The 18,842-nt window shown below is 39.2% G+C and overlaps 1 protein-coding gene across 9 annotated transcripts in view; it reads right to left on the bottom strand.

The window, feature by feature from the left end:
* Ccdc7 (coiled-coil domain containing 7) overlaps positions 1-18,842 on the bottom strand; it is a 193,760-nt gene that overhangs the window by 23,589 nt on the left and 151,329 nt on the right. For all 9 annotated transcript variants that reach the window (XM_040755264.1, XM_040755269.1, XM_040755271.1 and 6 more), the window contains 4 exons: positions 14,329-14,419; positions 12,025-12,120; positions 6,349-6,441; positions 3,070-3,165 (listed from right to left, as the gene is read on the bottom strand). In XM_040755264.1, coding sequence (XP_040611198.1) covers positions 3,070-3,165; positions 6,349-6,441; positions 12,025-12,120; positions 14,329-14,419 — 376 coding nt within the window. The remainder of the gene's footprint in view (positions 1-3,069; positions 3,166-6,348; positions 6,442-12,024; positions 12,121-14,328; positions 14,420-18,842) is intronic.

The following is an 18,842-nucleotide window of genomic DNA, read 5'->3' as shown; positions in this document are numbered from 1 at the left end:
TTCTGTCTGACAGGTGGCCTGTGTATTGAGTGTGATACCAGCCTTGATATCCACAGCACCCAACATAAATGCTATCTACAAATGACATAGAATGGACTTTAACAAAACTGTTAAATGTGTGTAGTATTTTCTGGCACAGTTTAACGTCTTTATAACCCTTCCTTTGTTTTCAACAGAAGCTAACATTTCTATAATGGAAATAAAGTTCAATAATGAAGGGAAACAATAAGAAACACTACTGTGTATGTATGTGGAATAATATTAAAAATGTATGATAAAAATGTAACTTGCCTTCATTCAGCAACAAATGCTGAACTAAAATAGTTGATTATGGGTCAGTTATGGAGTTGCTTCTCAAAATTAGTCTCCTGGCTAGTTTTATGTCAAGTTGACACAAGCTACAAAGAAGGAGCCTCAATTGAGAAAATGCCCTTGTAAGAACAAGCTGTAAGACCTTTTCTTAATTAGTGATCAATGGGGGAGGGCCCAGCCTGTTGTGTGTGGGGCCACCCCTAGGCTGGAGTTCCTGGGTTCTAGCAGGAAGGAGGTTATGTAAGCCAAGAAGAACAAACCAGTAAGCAGCACCCTTCCACGGCCTCTCATTTAGCTCCTGCCTTCTGGTTGCTGTCCTGTTTGAGTTCCTGTCCTGACTTCCTTCAGTGATGAACAGTGATATGGAAGTATAGGTCAAATAAACCCTTTCCTCCCCAAGTTGCTTTAGTCATGGTTTTTCATCACAACAACAGAAGCCTTAACTAAGACAGTTATGCAGACAAACTTACATGTTTTCAATTTTTACTTGTATTTCTTTATTATTATTTGGTTTTTTTTGAGACAGAGTTTCTCTGTGTGGCAGTCCTGGCTGTCCTGGAACCCGCTTCATAGACCAAGCTGGCCTCAAACTCACTGAGATCTATCTGGCACTGACTCCCAAGTATGGGGATTAAAGGCGTGCACCACCACCACCATCTGGCTAATCTCTACTTGTTTTTCTTACACAAGAATGAAATGTTCATACTTTCATTCACCAAGGCAAGTACTTATGAACCATGTGCACTTGGGGGTTCTCCCTCAGAACAAAAGTGGGATGCTCTGGTGGAAGATTATGTATGCTCATGTTTCCACTCAGCACACAAAAGGAGGCCATTACCCTTTGTATCTGGTGGCACGGTCAACATGTAGACAGGTTACTGGGACAGAGGGCACCTGTGTGGCAAATGGCAGAGCTGCCAACGGAAAGTTGCTGAAGCCCACTGGAGCTCATGTTACCATGGTTCCCATTTCTTTCCTCTCCTATTTTTTTTGAAAAAATACATTTTCTTTATTTGACTATGTGTGTGCGTGCACCGTGCATGAATGTGTACATGTGTGTGAGTGTGCACACAGTGCATTCAAATTTTGCATGCCATTCTTGTGAAGGTCAGAGGACAGTTGGCAGTAGTCAGTTCTCTGTTTCCACCATGTGAGTCTGGGGATCAATCTGCTTCAGGCTTGGCTCCAACACCCTCTGAGTCATTTCATCGGTTACAAGCTTTTGCTAACATTTGGTTTCCTTTCCCTCCTTTTCTGTTTGTTTCAAGTATCGTGAACTATAAAATGTATTGCTAAATCTGTGACACTGTAGGTTTCTATTCTATTGTCTTCTAATAATTTTTGAAGTTTAACTTTCATTTGTGAGGATTTTGATTTGTGCTGAAGTATTTTTGTGCATACTTTAAGCTAAGGGCTTGGGAAACCTTCTGTTTGGGGAAATTCCGTTTTCCCTGCACCATATGTGCTAGACTGACTTTTCTCCCTGAGTGGGCTGGGTGCCCTTAGCCTGGTAGATGGGGCTTCACTTATGGGTTCTGGTCTACGCTACCTTTCTGTTGTGAGAAACAGGACACATTCCTTACTATAGCTGTGTCCTAAGTTATGAAATTATGAAGCATGATTCCTTCTTGGTTGTTCACAATTAACTTTATTATGGCTTTGTTTCAAGATTCCATATGGCTGAGACTGATTTTTCTCTTTCTACATGCATATGTGTAGGTGGGATTATTGCATGTAAGCATGCTCACATATGCCTTTGTGCCGGTTTTTATGCATATATGAACTTGTGCTTGTGGTGGTCTGAGATGTTTATAGAGAATCTTCTTCCTTCAGTTCTTCCTCTTATTCAATGAGGCAGTGTCTGTTGATTCATTTCAGAGTCAGTCTATGTGGCTAATCTCAGTAGTCAGCTTGCTATGGGGATCCTGTCTCTGCCCTGAAACCTAGAATTATAGATGGGCTGCCATGTGCACCCTGCATTCTACATGGGTTTTGGGTATCTGAATTCTGGCCTTCTTTCTTGCATTGCAAACCCTTTAACCATTGAACCACATTTGCGGTCCCCAACATGTAACTTTCTAGTTCTACAACCTATCTTTGGGATTCCAAGGATTTTTCTCAGAATCTGTACGTCATTTTCTGTGCTACCGTCAATGGACTATATATAATGTAATCTTTTAACATTTTAAATCCCTATAAAATCTAGAGCTAAGGACTAGGGAACAGTTTCCACATGCAATTACTGCCACAATGATTAACTACAATCATTCTAGAATGGATATGGAGATATTCCACACAGTAGCTCCTGAATTAAAAACATACAGGTCCTGAATCTGGCTACCCCATTCACACATTCTATTGTACAGTTACAAAGAGGTAGAAAAATGTGTGCTGATACTGATCTCATCCATTGATTGTAGTCATAACCATAGAAATGCAAAGGCAATATAGAAAGGAACTACTGAGAAAGTGTCAAGTAGTCGCTTCAGAACATCATGCAGATTATTAAGTAAGGGTGTGAGGGATGAAGAAGACCTGGGTTAGAAATAAGGGGGACCAACACATAGGATCTTATTACTATGCTAAACCACAGAGCCTCCACAGATGTGTCTTTTTACATGAGAAAAATGGAACACATTGTATACTTATAATATGGGCTGGGCGTGGAGGGCCTGCATGTTGAAGATACTGGAAAAGAGAAATAGTGGAAAAGGCAGAATTCTGTTTCACACATCTGTTCGTCAGTGACTCTGTTACCTTGGTGCACACGCTTCTTCAAAGAAGATGTTGATTTGTGCAGAATTCCTGATCCTTCAACTTCTTTATTCTCTAAGTTACTCATTTTAGATGACTCTGAAAAGTGAGAACAATACCACTCATTGATGCTGCAAACAAACCACCTGTGAAGTCCACCGATCTCCCAGCACTCAGGTAGACAGCTAACAAGCACAAATGGACTCTTTTAATAAGCCTTGCCTTGTGTCTGATATTGTATTAAAGAACATTATCAGACCATAAGTCACGCAACAAAGAACAGTAATGAGAGAGGTGTCGCACTCCTGGATTTCCAGCGTTAGGGAAACTGGGGAAGGGAGATGGTTATCTGCTTGCCAGTTTGCTAACACACTACTGAATGTGACTCCAGTCTTGCTATATTCTTCACCTTGTCTCAAATAACAGGTCATATACAAATGACAGAGAAAGAAAATTTAAAAGATGCCAGCATGACAACATATACATCTACAAGTGACTAAAATAACAATCTGCAGGTACAGTTTAATCTCTCCATAAACCTTTCTTTGCTTTTAAGTAGTTGACACTTCTACAGTGAAAATAAAGTATAAAAAGGAATGGAGATGATAGAGAAGACTAAATGGTAGAGTGTATGTATTTGGAATACTGTTAAAAAGAAGTATAATAAAATACAGATTCAATGTCTTTACTTAGGGATGAATCCTGAAATAAATTATAGAATGTGGGTCTGTTAGAGAGTCACATCTCAAAGTTACATGGCCAAATTTACATGCCTAAGTAAATGTATTTTCTTCATAAGAATACAATGTTTACAATTCCATTCACCAAGGCAGGTGCTTGTTAGAACAATGTGCCTCTGCTCTCCCTCAGCAACAAATTGGATGCTCTGGTAGAAAACCTCTTGTCATTTCCATTCAGCACACAAAAGGAGTTCATTATCCTTTCTCTCTAACTAGAGAGTTAAGAGCTAGATGGGGTTATTGAGACAGAGGCCACATATGCTGCAGATGGCAGGGCTGGCATGGAGGCTGCTCAACCCAGCTAGAGCTCAGATGACACCCTGTCCCCTTTACTGTCCCCTTCATACAAGCTGTCTGTGTTAGAGGAAAGCTGGCAGAATGCACTTCTCTGTTTCTACAGTGTGGGGCCTGTCAGGTGTGGCAACAAGTGGCTTTACCCACTGAGTATGTCAACTCCTGCCAACCTCAGATACTCTGTCATAATTTCTTGGCAACCTTGTTCATATTTGGTCTACTTTTCTATTTTTTTCAAGTCCTTGGGACGGAACCTGAATATTCTGTTAGCAAGGTAGGTACTCCCCTTCTGAGCTACATCCCATCATCTTGTTTCTGACAACCCTGAGACATAGTCTCACCATGCTGCCTGGGTGACTGGGAGTTGTCATCCTCTTTGTCCTTTGGCTGCTAATATATACTAGGCATGGAGCATTAAGTCCTTGTAGTGTGGGGTTGCCTTCTCTCATGCCTAGGTGTGTACAACATATTTTCATATTAGGTTGGCTATTGCAAAGTTTGTTAAGGAGAAAGATGTCTGTGAGAGTAGTTCTCAATTTTGCTTACATTTTAGATCTATTACTGGATCTTTAGATAGGAATCCTTACTAGATATAAGTGAAATATTTTCTCCCATTCTGGTTTTTGCTTTTTACTCTGTTGCTATTGCCCTTTTATTTTCATTATTCTTTAACTTATTATTACTATAGTCACTTTCATTTTACCCTCTGGTGTCCCCTACCTTTCTCTCTATATTTCACATTCTTCCACATTATCCCTTAGTGTCTACACCAAGAGAGAAATGTCATACTGTTTTCATAAAACTGTTAGCTGTCATTAGCTTCTCAAAATGGATGGGGCCTCATCGGGGAGTCCTCTATTCTTGAAGGACAATATGCTACCATTGTTTCTTTCAAACATGTAAACAATCTTAAGTCGAGACTAAGCCTATTTTTTGTGTATTTTTCTTTTTAAATTGTGTGTTTTATGCCATCCCCAAATACAAAGTCAAGTTTACTAGCCGTTCCCCTACATTTTTTCTAATAGTTTTACAGTTTAGCTTTCATTTCTTTTTTAAAATTTATTTTTAAGTTTAAATTTAGATTAGAAACATGGTTGTTTCACAAGTCAGTTCCAGGTCCCTCTCCATTTCCCTCTCCTCCTCCCGTGCCCTCCCCCAACTCCCCAATATCCCCTCATTTCCCCAGGGAGGGTGAGGCCCTCCTTGGGGGTGTCCATAGTCTGTCAGTGAGAAGGCCTAGGTAATCTATGGGGCTATGGGTAGTACTTTGAGTGCTCATGCCACAATATGGGAGGCTCTCTCAGCCAGGACTCTTGCAGGAGGACCTAGGCCCTGCTCTGGATGAAATGACAGTCACTGGAGATCCACCGTGGAGGGCCTCACCCTCCCTGGGAATCAGAGTGGAAATTGGGTGGGAGACTGGGGGACTTTGTGGGGAGGGCAGGGGAGGACGGGAGGGAGATGGGATCTGGTATTGACATGTGAAACAACATTGTTTCTAACAAAAGAAAAAAAAAAGAACCAGGAAATAGTTTTCTCAAGCAATTCCTGCCATAACTGAACTATAATCATTCTAGACTGAATATATACTCTGCTTACAGTATCTGTTGAATTAAAAGTATGGATGTTCTTAGTCAATAATTCCACTCACATGTTCTACTTTATAGATGTAAAGTAACACAATAAAGGGACTGGAGAGATGGCTCAGAATTTAAGAACACTGGCTGGTTTTCCAGCAACCACATGATGGCTCACAACTATCTGTAATGAGATCTGGTGCCCTCTACTGGCTCGTAGGGGTACATGCAGACAGAACTCCGTATACCTAATAAATAAATCTTAAAAAAAAAAGTAACACAACAGAATGTATACTGGCTTTTTGATCACACTGTTGATTGTAGTCTCCGGGTCATAAGTGTAAAGGAGATTCAAAAAGGAGCTATTCGGTATGGTACATTCATACTTTGGAACACCTTACAGAATATTAAAGGTGGGAGAGATAAAGGGACCTATCAGTTTTTTGGGTCAGATGTAGTGGGCTTTTGTGCACAGCATTCTATTACTATGCAGAACTACAAAGCCTTCCACATGGGTGTCCATTTATAGAAAAAGCACAGGAACACATAGTGTACTCATAACATTGGCTGCATGTTGAAGGAGCCCACAGGCTGAAGATGTTGGTAAGCGGAAACAGTGGGAAGAGAACAGAGGTTCATTTCATATGCCTTCATGGCAGTGACTCCTTTACCTTTCACTACATTTCCTGTAGCATTCACATTTGACTTCAGATTGTTTGCAACTTTAGCATTCGTCTTGTCTAAATTTGTGGTTTTGGATGTTTCTGGAAAAAATGAAAACAATTTCATGTAATGGTACTTAAACATTTTAATTTCTGAAGTACAGCCACCTTTTCAACTATGGAAGTACGGCAGTTTTACAAGCACCAATTAATTTTGTCTTATTTTGCCTTGTCTGGTAGCTGAGAGTATATAAAAGCGCATTCATTGTAAGGGTGTGAGTCAGGTAAAAGAAAAAATAAAGCTGGGAGAGGCTTTTTACACCAGTAGTCTGAGCATTTGGGAGGCTGAGGCTGGAAGATGGGTATCTTCCTGCCAGTCTTCCTACAGTCACAGCGACTGGCACTGCTGTATATAGTACTTCTGCATCAAGTAACAGTTGGAATGACACATACAAATGTCATAGAATGTTGAAAAATAGTAGAACAATAATGAACATCATGAATGACTTAAATAAAAATTCAGAATATTTTATTCTGGGCATAAATTTTCTTTGTTTCTTTTTTTAAATATAAAGTGACAATTTGTGAAGTTGGAGTGGGGACTATAGGCAGATATGAACAAGATAATTTGTATACTTGTGCTGATTTGAATAGGCATGGCCCCTATAGCCTCATGTATTTAAATGCTTGGCGTAGCCTTGTTGGAGTAGGTGTGGCATTGTTATAGGAAGTGTGGGGCAGGCTTTGAGGTCTTACATGCTCAAGCTACACCCAGTGTGGGACTCAGTTTCCTTCTGCTGGCTGCATGTCAAGATGTTGAACTCACAGCTCCTTCTCCAGCACCATGCCTGCCTATATGTTGCCATGCTTCCCCACCATGATAATGAACTAAACCTCTAAACTGTAAGTCAGCATCCAATTGAATGTTTTCCTTTATAAGAGTTGCTATGGTCATGTCTTTCACATGAAAAGAAGCTCTAACTAAAAATAAGTTCATATTCCAGGCTGGAGAGAAAGCTCTGTGGTTAACAGCACTTGTTACTTGTACAGAGGACCTGAGTTTGATTTCCAGCACCTACAAGGTGACTTAGAACCATCCACATCCCTAGTTTCACGGGATTGAACAAGCATACAATTGGTGCACTTACATGCATGTAGGCAAAATATTCATGTACATAAAGTAGCCAAATAAAGATTAAACAGAAGCTCACCTTTCCATTACCATTTCCCTCTAATCAGAGAGTAAATATTTAATAAGATCACTTAGACTAAGGGAACACCTGTGCTCAGGGGACATGGCGTGCCTCTACTTCTGACTTCTTAGACTCCTTGGAAATATTTTGTTGCTGTTGTTTGTTTTCTACTTTCCTTCCCTCTTCCCTTCCTTTCCCCTTTACTTTTTGTGGTATTGAGGACTGAACACAAGTCTCTCCATATGCTGGTTGACTTTTTCACAACTGAGCTACAGCAACCCTAAGCATCCTACTTACTTATGCTGAGGCAGGGTCTCATGCTCATGTTAGCCTTGAACTCTCTCTATATTGACAAAGCTGTCCTTGAACTTCCCAGGTAGCTAGCATGATAGGTATGTAATACCAGGCCTAGCTGTTTCTCTCTTCCACATCTTTTCCATCTGTCTCCCTTCCTGGCAATACCATCCAATCGGTGCGTGTGAGTAAGAGTCTCATGATACTGTTTTCACGAGTTTTCTTGTAGTTGATCTTCAGACCTCTATTAATATATGATCCCTTTCTGTGGACAGCCCTTTTATTCCATTGATTTTGTCTTATTTTATTTACCCTTTTAAACTACCCTTTACTGCTTGTACAAAATCATATCTTCTTTAATGTACCCTTTTTTTTGGAGAGGAAAGGATTCATTTGGCTTATACTTCCACATCACAGTTTGTCATTGAAGGAAGACAGGACAGGAACTCAATCTGAACAGGAACTTGGAGACAGGAGCTGGTATAGAGGCCATGGGAGAGTGATGCTTACTGGCTTGATCCTCCTGGATTGTTCAGCCTACATTTTAAAAATTTTCTTTGCCTTATTTATTCTAAAACATTGTCCAGCGTATCTATGATAACTTTCAATTTCTTCCTTTTTTAATTTAAATTAGAGACAATCTTATTTTATATATCAATTCCAGTCCCCTCTCCCTCCCATTCTTCCATGCCCCCCACTAACTCCCATTCCATCCCTCTTCTGCTCCACAGAAAGAGTGAGACCTTCTATGGGGGATCATCAAAATCTGTCACATCATTTGGGGCAGGGCCTAGGCCCTCCTCCATGTGGCTAGGCTGAGAGAGTATTCCTCTATGGGGAATGGGCTCCCAATGTCCATTCGTATACTAGGTATAAATGCTATTCCATTACCAGGGGCCCCATAGACTGCCCAGACCCCCTAACTGACACTCACATGCAGGGGGCCTGGTTCCATCCTATGCTGGTTTCCAAGCTGTCAGTCTGGGGTCCCTCAGTTCCCCCTTGTTCAGGTCAGCTGTTTCTGTCAGTTTCCCCAGCATGGTTTTGATCCCTTTGCTCATCACTCCTTCCTCGCTACAACTGGATTCCAGGAATTCAGATGTGCCCAAATTTTTAATTCTGATTAACTTCATTTGCTTATATTTACTTGTATTTTGATGACAATCCATTTTATATTGTCAAAATGAGTATCATGTAGGTTTTGGTCTATGTTTTCTTCCAATGCTTTTGTACAGAGTCACAACCTTTCACATACACACATACCTACTCACCGAACTCAATCTTATGGTGCCCACAAGATTGGCTATTTTGTTGAAGGGTCCACAAGTTAGGATACTAGCAGAAAGAAACTGAAATTGGAACAGAGCTTGCTTTCACATAAACAAAGAGTCCTCAACCAACAAAGTAATTCAAGGTATAAAAGTTCATACAGAAACAAACAAACAAACAAAAAACCCCAAAGAGCAAGATGCATCTCCTCAAAATATTACTAATCTCACAGCCCAAATTGGAGCGATTTAGAAATTTCAGAGAAAGAACCCATGAGAACACTTACAAATATGCTCAACAAATCAAAGAAGACATAAATGTTCTCCAGGAGAGCAAAAACAGCTAAACAAAGTAAGGAGGTCCTTCCATGTAGGAAATATACTTCTGTAAAGATATAGAATTGCAGCACTGGAGAGATGGCTCAGTGGTTAACAGCACTGGTTGCTCTTGCAGAGGACCCAGGTTCAGTTCCCAGCACCCACATGGTGGCTCACAATCGCTTCTGACCTCAACAGGCACGAGGCACACATGTGGCAAGCATATATACATGCAGGCAAAATATTCATAAACAAAACAACAAAAGTAAATAAAAATATTTTTAAACGATAAGGAATTTCTGAAGAAAGTCACAAACTCAAATGATGCCAGAACGAAACAATTCAATAAGCCAGATAGAAATATGAGTAGAAGGCCTAATAGTGGACATGTGGGCAATAGAATGTAATGGCTTGAAAGTTATGCAGAAGTTTATAATCTTTCAGTAAAGGTCAATAATAGCAAATTGAAAAATTTGAGATCTTTGGGATCAATGAAAAGAACTATCTGAAAACCATGGGCATAGAAGAAAGAGAAACATTCATGTCAGAGGCACAGAAAATATTTTCAGTAAAACCCTGTAAGGAAATTCCCTAAATCTTGAAAGATGTACAAGAAACATCTAGAATACCAAATAGGACCAGAAGAGAAACTCTTCTTGACATATTATCACTAAAATACGAAAAATACAGACTGAAGAGAGGGTATTCAAAACTATGAGAGAGGAGACAAGCCATGTATAAAAACAGGCCAATCATAATAACAGATTCAATAGCAACTTTCAAATGTGGAACAACTAACAAAGGTTCATTCCAAGTTCTTCAAGACCACAATTTCCAAACCTGACTATTATATATAGGTAGATTATCTAATTGAATGAGAAAAATGCTTTCCAAAGCTCAAGTAGCTAAGAGGAATCTATGACCAATAGTCAGTTCTACAGAAGATACTGGAAGAAAATAATTTGAGTTAAGAAAAAAATAAATGCACTCAAATAGCCATGGCATATGGTGGGATAAATGGTATCAGGACAGTAAATAAAAACCTAAACTCTAAAGGATTGGAGGGATGACTCAGGGTTTACAAGCACTTACTGCTCTTCTAGAGGACTCAAGTTAAGTTCTCAGCATTTATTTCAGAAAGCTCACAGCATCTGTAACCACATTCCCAGGGCATCTTAACTACCTGCCCCCCCACATTCACACAATAAAATTAAATCTTAAAGAATATCTAAGAAAATACCACAAACCAAGAAAATATGAGAAATAATGTACTTATTTCAATAATAATTCAGTATACTAATGTTCTAAATGACCAAATAAAAGACAAAAATGAGCAGCATGAATTAAGAGCACAGGCTACAGCTTTTTGCTTCCTCCAAGAAACAGACCTCACCTCAGATAGCCACCACCTCAGATTAAAGGATGGAAAATGTTATCCTAAGTATATGGGCTTAGGAAACAAGTTGGTCTAGATATTCTAAAACCAGAAAACATAGATTTCAAGGCCAAAGTACTCGGGAGGACTGGAGACACCACTTCATACTCATTAAGGGAACAACCCACCAAGAGGATTTTGCAATTCTGAACACAAATACAACAATCACATTGCACCCAAATTCCTAAAACAAATAACTACACTATGTAAAATTACAGACTAATCCCAACACAGTAATATTGGGTAACATAAATGTCAACTGGCACCATTAGTCATGTCATTTGGTGTAGGCTCTAATAAGTCACATGTTTAATGGCGGCATCAGACTTCCTCCTACAATTTGGATTATCCACCCCCCCAAGAATCAGTAGAGATATGTGACATTATAAATTTAATGGTCCTACAGACATTTAGGGGCTATTTTGCCAAAACTTTAAAGAATACACATTGTTGTAATCAGACCATGAAGGATTCCCAAAGAATTATCAACACATTAGAAAACAAAGCAATTCTCAGCAGATACAGACAAGTTGAGATAACATACTGTATTCTGTCTAACCTGATAGAATAAACCTAGGCATGGATAGCAGGAGAAACTACAGAAACTCATGGAGACTAAACAACACACTATTGAATGATGAATGAGTCACCAAACAGTCTAGAATTAACTTTCATACTGGAAGAATAGTTTTTTGATATTTTTGTTGCTACAACTATCAATAACAGTCACTCTGCAAAATATTTGTTAGTACTTAAAAAATTAAAGGCATACATGTTCTTAATCCAGCCACACACTCAATTGTATAAAGTAGGACAATAAAAGAGTACAGTGACATTGACAGCACTATTGGTTGTAGTTGCACCATAAGTGTAAGGATTACATAAAGAGGAACTATAGATTAGACATTATATTTTTTTTCATTTAGGAACATAATACCGAAAGCTCAAGTGTGAGAGATGAAGGAAACCCACCAGTTCACCTGAGTTAGAAGTAAGGGGATCTAGGCACGAACGATATCCTCTTACTGTACAGAAGGACAAAGTCCTCCACACAGGCTTGTGACATAACTTAGCTTCTTGATGGGAAAGGACTCACGGGTTTGAAAATTCTGGCAAACAGAAACAATGGGGAAGGAATAACTGAATCCCCACAGCTGTATTACAGTATCTCCTTTACCTTTACTCGTAGGTTTCTTTGCCGCAGATGTTGACTTGGGCAGATTATTGGAAAGTTTAGCATCTTCATCATCTAAATTAGAGGTCTTAGACAGCACTGAAAAAATGAGAATAACATCATTCAGTAGTGATTGGTATAATCCTTTTCTGAGCACAGATTCCTCCAGCTATTGGCAAGCACTAGTAGACTCTGTCAGATTTATCCTTGCCTGGCAGATGATATTTTATTAGCATGCAAGTCAGGGAATTGATAGAGCAGAGGGAGGTCCTGAGGGTCTGCAGTCACCTTGTGCCTCTGCTGCCTACTCCTTGACATCCTTGGTATTTTTGTTTTCTTCCTTCTCTCTTTTCCTTCTCCACTTCCCTTTCTTAACTCTTTGCTTTTTGTGGTATTGAAGACTGAACACAATTCCCTGTATATTCTGGGTGAGAGCTCTACAACTGGGCTACCTCCATCCCCCACATTCTACACACTTTTTTTCTTTTATTTTTAAATTTAAATTAGAAACAAGGTTGCTACACAAGTCAGTTCTAGGTCCCTCTCGGTTTCCCTCCCCTCTTCCCGTGCCTTCCCCCCAATCCCCCCCAATTTCCCCTCATTTCCCCAGGGAGGGTGAGGCCCTCCTTGGGGGTGTCCATAGTCTGTCATTTCATCCAGGGCAAGGCCTAGACCCTCCCCCAAGAGTTCAGGGTGAGAGTGCATCTCACATTGTTGGATGGGAGTCCAAAGTCCATGTGTATACCTGGGATAAATACTGATCTACTGCCCAAAACTCAATAGATTACCTAGGCCTCCTCACTGACACACACATTCTTTATACTGAGACTGTCTGTTGTCAAAGCTGACCTGAACTTGTGATTTTTCTGCATGAGCTACAGTGACAGACATGGGACTCCAGTCCAGTCATTTCCTCTACCACTTTCCCTTTTCATTCTGTCTTCCTTCCTGGCAATTCCATTCAAGGAGATAAATTATTTTTCTCATTATAGGTTATTTCTTTGTCCCTGTTGGTTTTTCTTAGAGTATTTCCCATTGTTTTTATGTGTCTCGTTGTGGTTTAACTTCAAACCTTCTTTATCTTTGTAAAGTAATTCTTTATAGGATGCTGACATGGAGTCATGATCTCTTTCTGTGCATAGCCTTTTGATTCCATTGGTACTGTCCCATTTTAGTTGTTTTCTTTTTTACTAACATAGACCAACTATACAAAACTGTATTTTTCTTAATGTGCACAATTTTTTAGCTAGGATTAAACCCTAATTTGCCTATATTTATATGTTTTGACTATGTCTTCAATGCTAATAAAAAATTCATCATAAGGTGAATGTCTTGTATATTTTTGCATACATTGTTTTCTAATAGTTTTTCAGGTTTGCATTAACTTGTAAGGTAATTTGTTATTACATTTTCAATTGTTTCTCTTATTTTGCAATTTTTCATTATTATTTAGACCATTATAATCTCTGATGATTCAATATGAATTTCAAAATGGACTTTTCTACTCTAGTAAGATATCACTGTAATTCTAGGGATTTTTTCATAAGTTGTAGTTAGTTTCTGTGTTAGTGTCAGCTAACCAATATAGTTCAATATTGTTAATATTTTCAATTCATAAGATCTAGTGCTGAGAACTATGCAGAAATTTTTCAGGTTTTTATTTCTACAACAACAACAGTCATCATAGAATGTGTATCTGTAGATACTAAAAGCATACATTTTTCTAAATACAACAATCTCACTCTTTAGAGACAAACTAGCATTATAAACATGTAATTAGCAGGATATGTTGACACACGCCTTTAATCCTAGTACATGGGAAGCAGAGGCAGTTCATCTTTATGGGTTCTAGTCCAGCTTGTCTATATAGCAAGTTCCAGACCTGCTGTGGCTACATAGTTAAGTCCCTGTCACAATAAAAAAGTGATGATTTTTGATTGCACAACTGATTGAAGCTGCAACCACAGAGATGTATGGTTATTTTAAAAGGAACTACTGATAAGTAATATACTCTCATTTCAGATCATTACAGAGAAAATGAAAGGTGTAAGACATGAAGGAAATTGATCAGTTTATCTCAGTTAGAGTTAAGGGTGTCTATGCATAGGGCTCTGTTTCTGATCAGCATCACAAAACCCTCCACACGTGTCTACCTGCAGGAAAAGCCTGGTGGGCTCATAATACAGACTGATTGTTGGAAGGACCCATACTGCAGGACGCTGGTAGATAGGAACAGCATGAACATAAAACAGAGTTATGTTATACATAATACATTACACATAGTACACAGTACAGTACTTCCTTTACCTTTAATGACTTTGATATTTGGAGTAGAGGCATACGTCTCCACATTATTTGGACGTTCAACACTTCTTGCAACTAACTTCACATGGTTAGGCTGTTTAGAAAGAATGTTTAAGGTTATTAACTGATACAATAAATAAACTAATTTCAATTTTTAACAGTGCAAAAATAACCCATTACACACATATTTTTAATCTAAACACATTTAAATTAAACACGATTACAATACTTCTCCCTTTCCTTTTCTATCTCCAGGCCTTCCAATGTTCTTTCCCTCTAGCTCTCCCAGGTGCCCCCACTCTTAAATTAATGACTTATTTTTCTTTAATTAGCATCACACACACACACATAGTCAACTGCGCCTGTTTTTGTTGTTGTGTGTGTATGGTTTCAGGGCTGACAATTTATATTGTGGGGGCTCATGCTTGGAAGAGGCTTATTCTCCCTCTTTCAGCAGTCACATTCCTGCAGTACTTTGATTAGGGGTGGAGCCCTGTGAGAATACTTTTTTCCCCTTCTATGTTAGCATGTTTAATGATATTGTTGTTGTCCAGGTCTTAGAAAAGTCAATCTTAGGACTCCTCTAAAGCCTCCTAAACCTTCACTAACTAACATGAAGCAGTTTAACCAGCAAACACAAATTCTCTTTGAATTTACGTTATCTGGTCATTGATAGTTTATATAAGTCTATCATATTAATGCAAGTTGGGGCTGAGGAGACAGCGCAGTAGGTGAAGGGCTTGGCATACAAGCACGTAGACCTGAGATCAGCTTTCCAGCACACATCAATAAAGTTTGGGGCTATGGCAAGTGGCTATTCCAGGACATGGCACAAGAGGCTCCCTGAGGCTTGCTGTGCAGATAATCTTACTCCGTGTTCAGTGAGATACTCTGCCTCAGAAAAGAGGTTTTATACTGAAAGTATAAAATTTAATGTAAAGCTCCAAATACCTAGTCTAACCCTGTGGAAGTTTAATGAGTTCTATAGACTGGGAGTCTGGTTAATTTGATTGGTTGATACTTCTTATCTTTTGCAAGGTTTTTTAAATAATAAGTTTTAGAAAATTAAAAAGAAAATATGTTTGAGAGTGACAGGGGAAGATATATGGACATAAGCCTTTGGCTTCCACAGGAATGCACACACACATATACACACATGCACATACACCGGAACCACTCCCCCATACTCATAAAAGATGATATATAAGCAGAAAGAATAGAGCAGGGAGAGAGGTCTTGCATGCCTGTACTCCCATCACTCAGGGACTGAGGCACAGAGATGGGCATCTGCCTGGCAGTCTGCCTGTATACTAAGTGTGACTACAGCCTTGCTATTCATAACACCTGTCTCGCAAAACAGAGATGCTATATGCAGATGTCAGAGAAAGAACTTAAAAGACACACACACACACACACACACACACACACACAGTAGGACAATAAACAAAAGCATGAATGACTGGAATGCATTTTATGATAGTTTCTGTACATGTGAAGCTTTGTTTTTTTTAATATAAGGTGACATTCTCACAAAGAAAACCACAGAGCAAGATAGATAATTCGAAACACTGTTGTGTGTGAATGTGGAAAAGTGATAAGCGGAAAGCGTAACAATAAATTAGTTTCAATATCTTTTCAATCTGGGGCAAATGCTTAAATAAAGAAGAATGTGGGTCTGTTCAGAGACTTTCCTCAAGGTTAGCTGGCCAAATTTGCAAATTAAAATATTTCTACATTGTATTTTTTTCACAAAAGTGAAACATTCCAACTTCTGTTCACCGAGGCAAGTATGTGTGTGAACAATGTGCATCTGGGGATCTCCATCTAATCAAGTTGGATCCTCTGGTAGAAAACCATTTGTCCTCACATTGCTTCCACCCAGCACACTACAGGAGACCATTATCCATTTCTCTAATCAGAAATCAGTACAACGTACTTGAGGGACTGAGTGGACACCTTTCTTGCAAAGGATTGGGCTGTAGATGGAGGCCGCTTAAGCCTGCTGGAGCTTGCAGGACAGTGTGTGTCCCTTTGGTTTTACTTTCTTGGCATACTTACCAACATTTGTTCTTACTCTGTGTTCATTTGGTTCATATACTAAAGAAGGAACTACGGCTTCATCTGTACTAGGCAAGGGTCTCCAACTTCTTTTACTCAGCATAGAAATACAGGGGCCTTGACCTCACTATGTACCTGAGGGTGCTAGAACGTGTGATCCTGCTGTCTCAGTCTTCTTATTAGTAGGAAGGGTTACTCATTAGCTATCTTTTACTTTTTTTTAATTTTTGGTTTTTCCAGACAGGGTTTCTCTGTGTAGCCCTCAATGTACTGGAACTCGCTCTGTAGACCAGGCTGGCTTCAAACTCAGAGATCCACCACCCTCTGCCTCCATGGTGCTGGGATTAAAAAAGTACCACCACTGCTCGGTACTTTTATTTTTTCTTTCACCTTTGTCTTTCCTTTCTCTCTCTCTCTGCCTTCCTATCCAAGGTGTAGTAGGTGTTTTTTTTTCTTGTAGTTTTGAGTTGCATGTCCTCAGTGGTTAGTGATGTTTACCAGGAATGCATGTGTCTGTAGTGGGTATCTGAAGAGTCTTCTTAGAAGAAAGGTCTAATCAAGTGTTTTTCAAGGTTAATTCCTTGAGTTTTATCATTGCAGAGATTTGGATATCTATTTGCATATCTTTGAGTATGTTAGCCTGTCAACAGTGTCTGATTTGGGACATTTTGTTCCACTTTGTGAATTTCCTTTATTTTAAATGAACAGAGGATGTGGGGTTCGATTCTCTGTAGCTACATGGTGGCTCATGACCACCCATAACTCCAGTCAGTGGGAACTAAAGCCCTCTTCTGGCCTCTCCAGACACCTGGTATGCACACAATACACATACATACATGCAAGCAAAACACTTATAAATAGAAAATAAGTCTTTAAAAATAGTTATCTATTTGGACGTGTCCTTATCTATTCACATATGGAAACTGGAGCACAACTTTCGAGAGTGAGTTCTCTCCTTCTACCACATGTATGTTTCAAGGACTGACTCAGGGTGCCAGGCTGTGGGAAACAAGCACCCTTAACCATTAAGCCCATCTTGCTAGTGACAATTCAGTTCATTTTTGCAAACATTTATTAATTGCACAAAGTGATGTGAAAAGCTTTAAATGCTTGTGACATCTGATTTTCTGCCAATTCAAAACCACAACACCAAATTCACTATCACGTATATTTCACCTTACTTTTAAAAAATATTTTTATAAATCACTTCTCCCTTGTATTTCTTTGATTCAAGCTAAGTTATTTTTGAAAACAGCCCCAGCCAAGGTTCAGTATTATACTTCTGCTTGAGGATATCAATTTTGCCAGAGCGTACGTGGCAGACTGTCTTCTTCCACTGAGTGGAGATGGTGCCCTTAACCATGTAGTTTACTTCTGGATCCTCTCTTCTATTTCATGGCCTCTCTGCACCTGTCTCCTTCTCCTTTCATTTCTGATATCAGTCATTTATAACGTGTCATATGACTGTAGTTTGGGATGAATAGTGATAACTACCTTTTTATTTTTTGGTGGATCCCTGGTTGTCCCAACATCTTCTTAGGGGATGTGTCTATAGAGTAGTTAGCTCAGTTTTACTAGAGTTTTGTTGCTTACATTCATATTTCTCTTAATATATGTTTTTGTATTTTACCTTTTTTCTTCTAATGTCTTTGAGGTCATTGTAAAAATGCATTGCCAAATCTTGTGTCATGCAAGGTTTTCCTGTAATATTTCCACAGTTTAAGTCTTACTAGTCTTTGATTTATGCTCAGCTATTTTTGAATATAGCTTATGCTCAGGTCCATGATTTATCTTCCTAAGTGGGGATGTTCAGTTTCCCCTGCACCAACTGTGGTGGAACGCTTTTTCCCACTGAGTGGTCTCGGTGGCCTTGACCATGTAGCTGAGGGGAGGTCATTTCTGGGGTTTCTTTGCTATTTCATTGGTCTGCATGTCATCTGTCTGTATGCCAGACTTTTTTTTTAAAGGAGAACATGTTTGGAAGGGGCCACAAAGGTGCTCTTGGGCTTCTCTTTATGGGCCTATAGTTAATAATAAGTTATTAGATTCTACATATGTACTTTTCTATGTTCTCTGTTGACATGATGAATGTTTTTCCTTTTATTAAAATAGATTATTTTCTCACACAACATATCCTGATTATGGTTTCCCCTACCTCTACTTCTTCCAGGTCCTCCCCACTTTCCCCCAGACCTACTCCCTTTCTCTTTTTCATTAGAAAAGAACATCTTCTAAGAGGTAACAAACAAACGTAACAAAATAAGATATAATAAGATAAAACAAAAGCTATCATTTGAAGTTGGACATGGCAACTGGACAGGTGGAAAAAAGTCCCAAGAGTAGGCACAAGAGTCAGCTCTCAGTTCTCACTCTCAGAACTTCCATAAAATTATTAAGCTAAAAGCTGTAACACATATGCAGAGGACCTGCTGTAGATGCATGTAGGCCCCTTGCTTGCT

Source organism: Mesocricetus auratus, unplaced genomic scaffold (genome assembly GCF_017639785.1).
Source record: "Mesocricetus auratus isolate SY011 unplaced genomic scaffold, BCM_Maur_2.0 Super-Scaffold_100013, whole genome shotgun sequence".
NCBI classification, from domain to species: domain Eukaryota; kingdom Metazoa; phylum Chordata; class Mammalia; order Rodentia; family Cricetidae; genus Mesocricetus; species Mesocricetus auratus.
The sequence above is the reverse complement of the archived record's forward strand: the minus strand, read 5'-3'. Positions and strand labels throughout refer to the sequence as shown.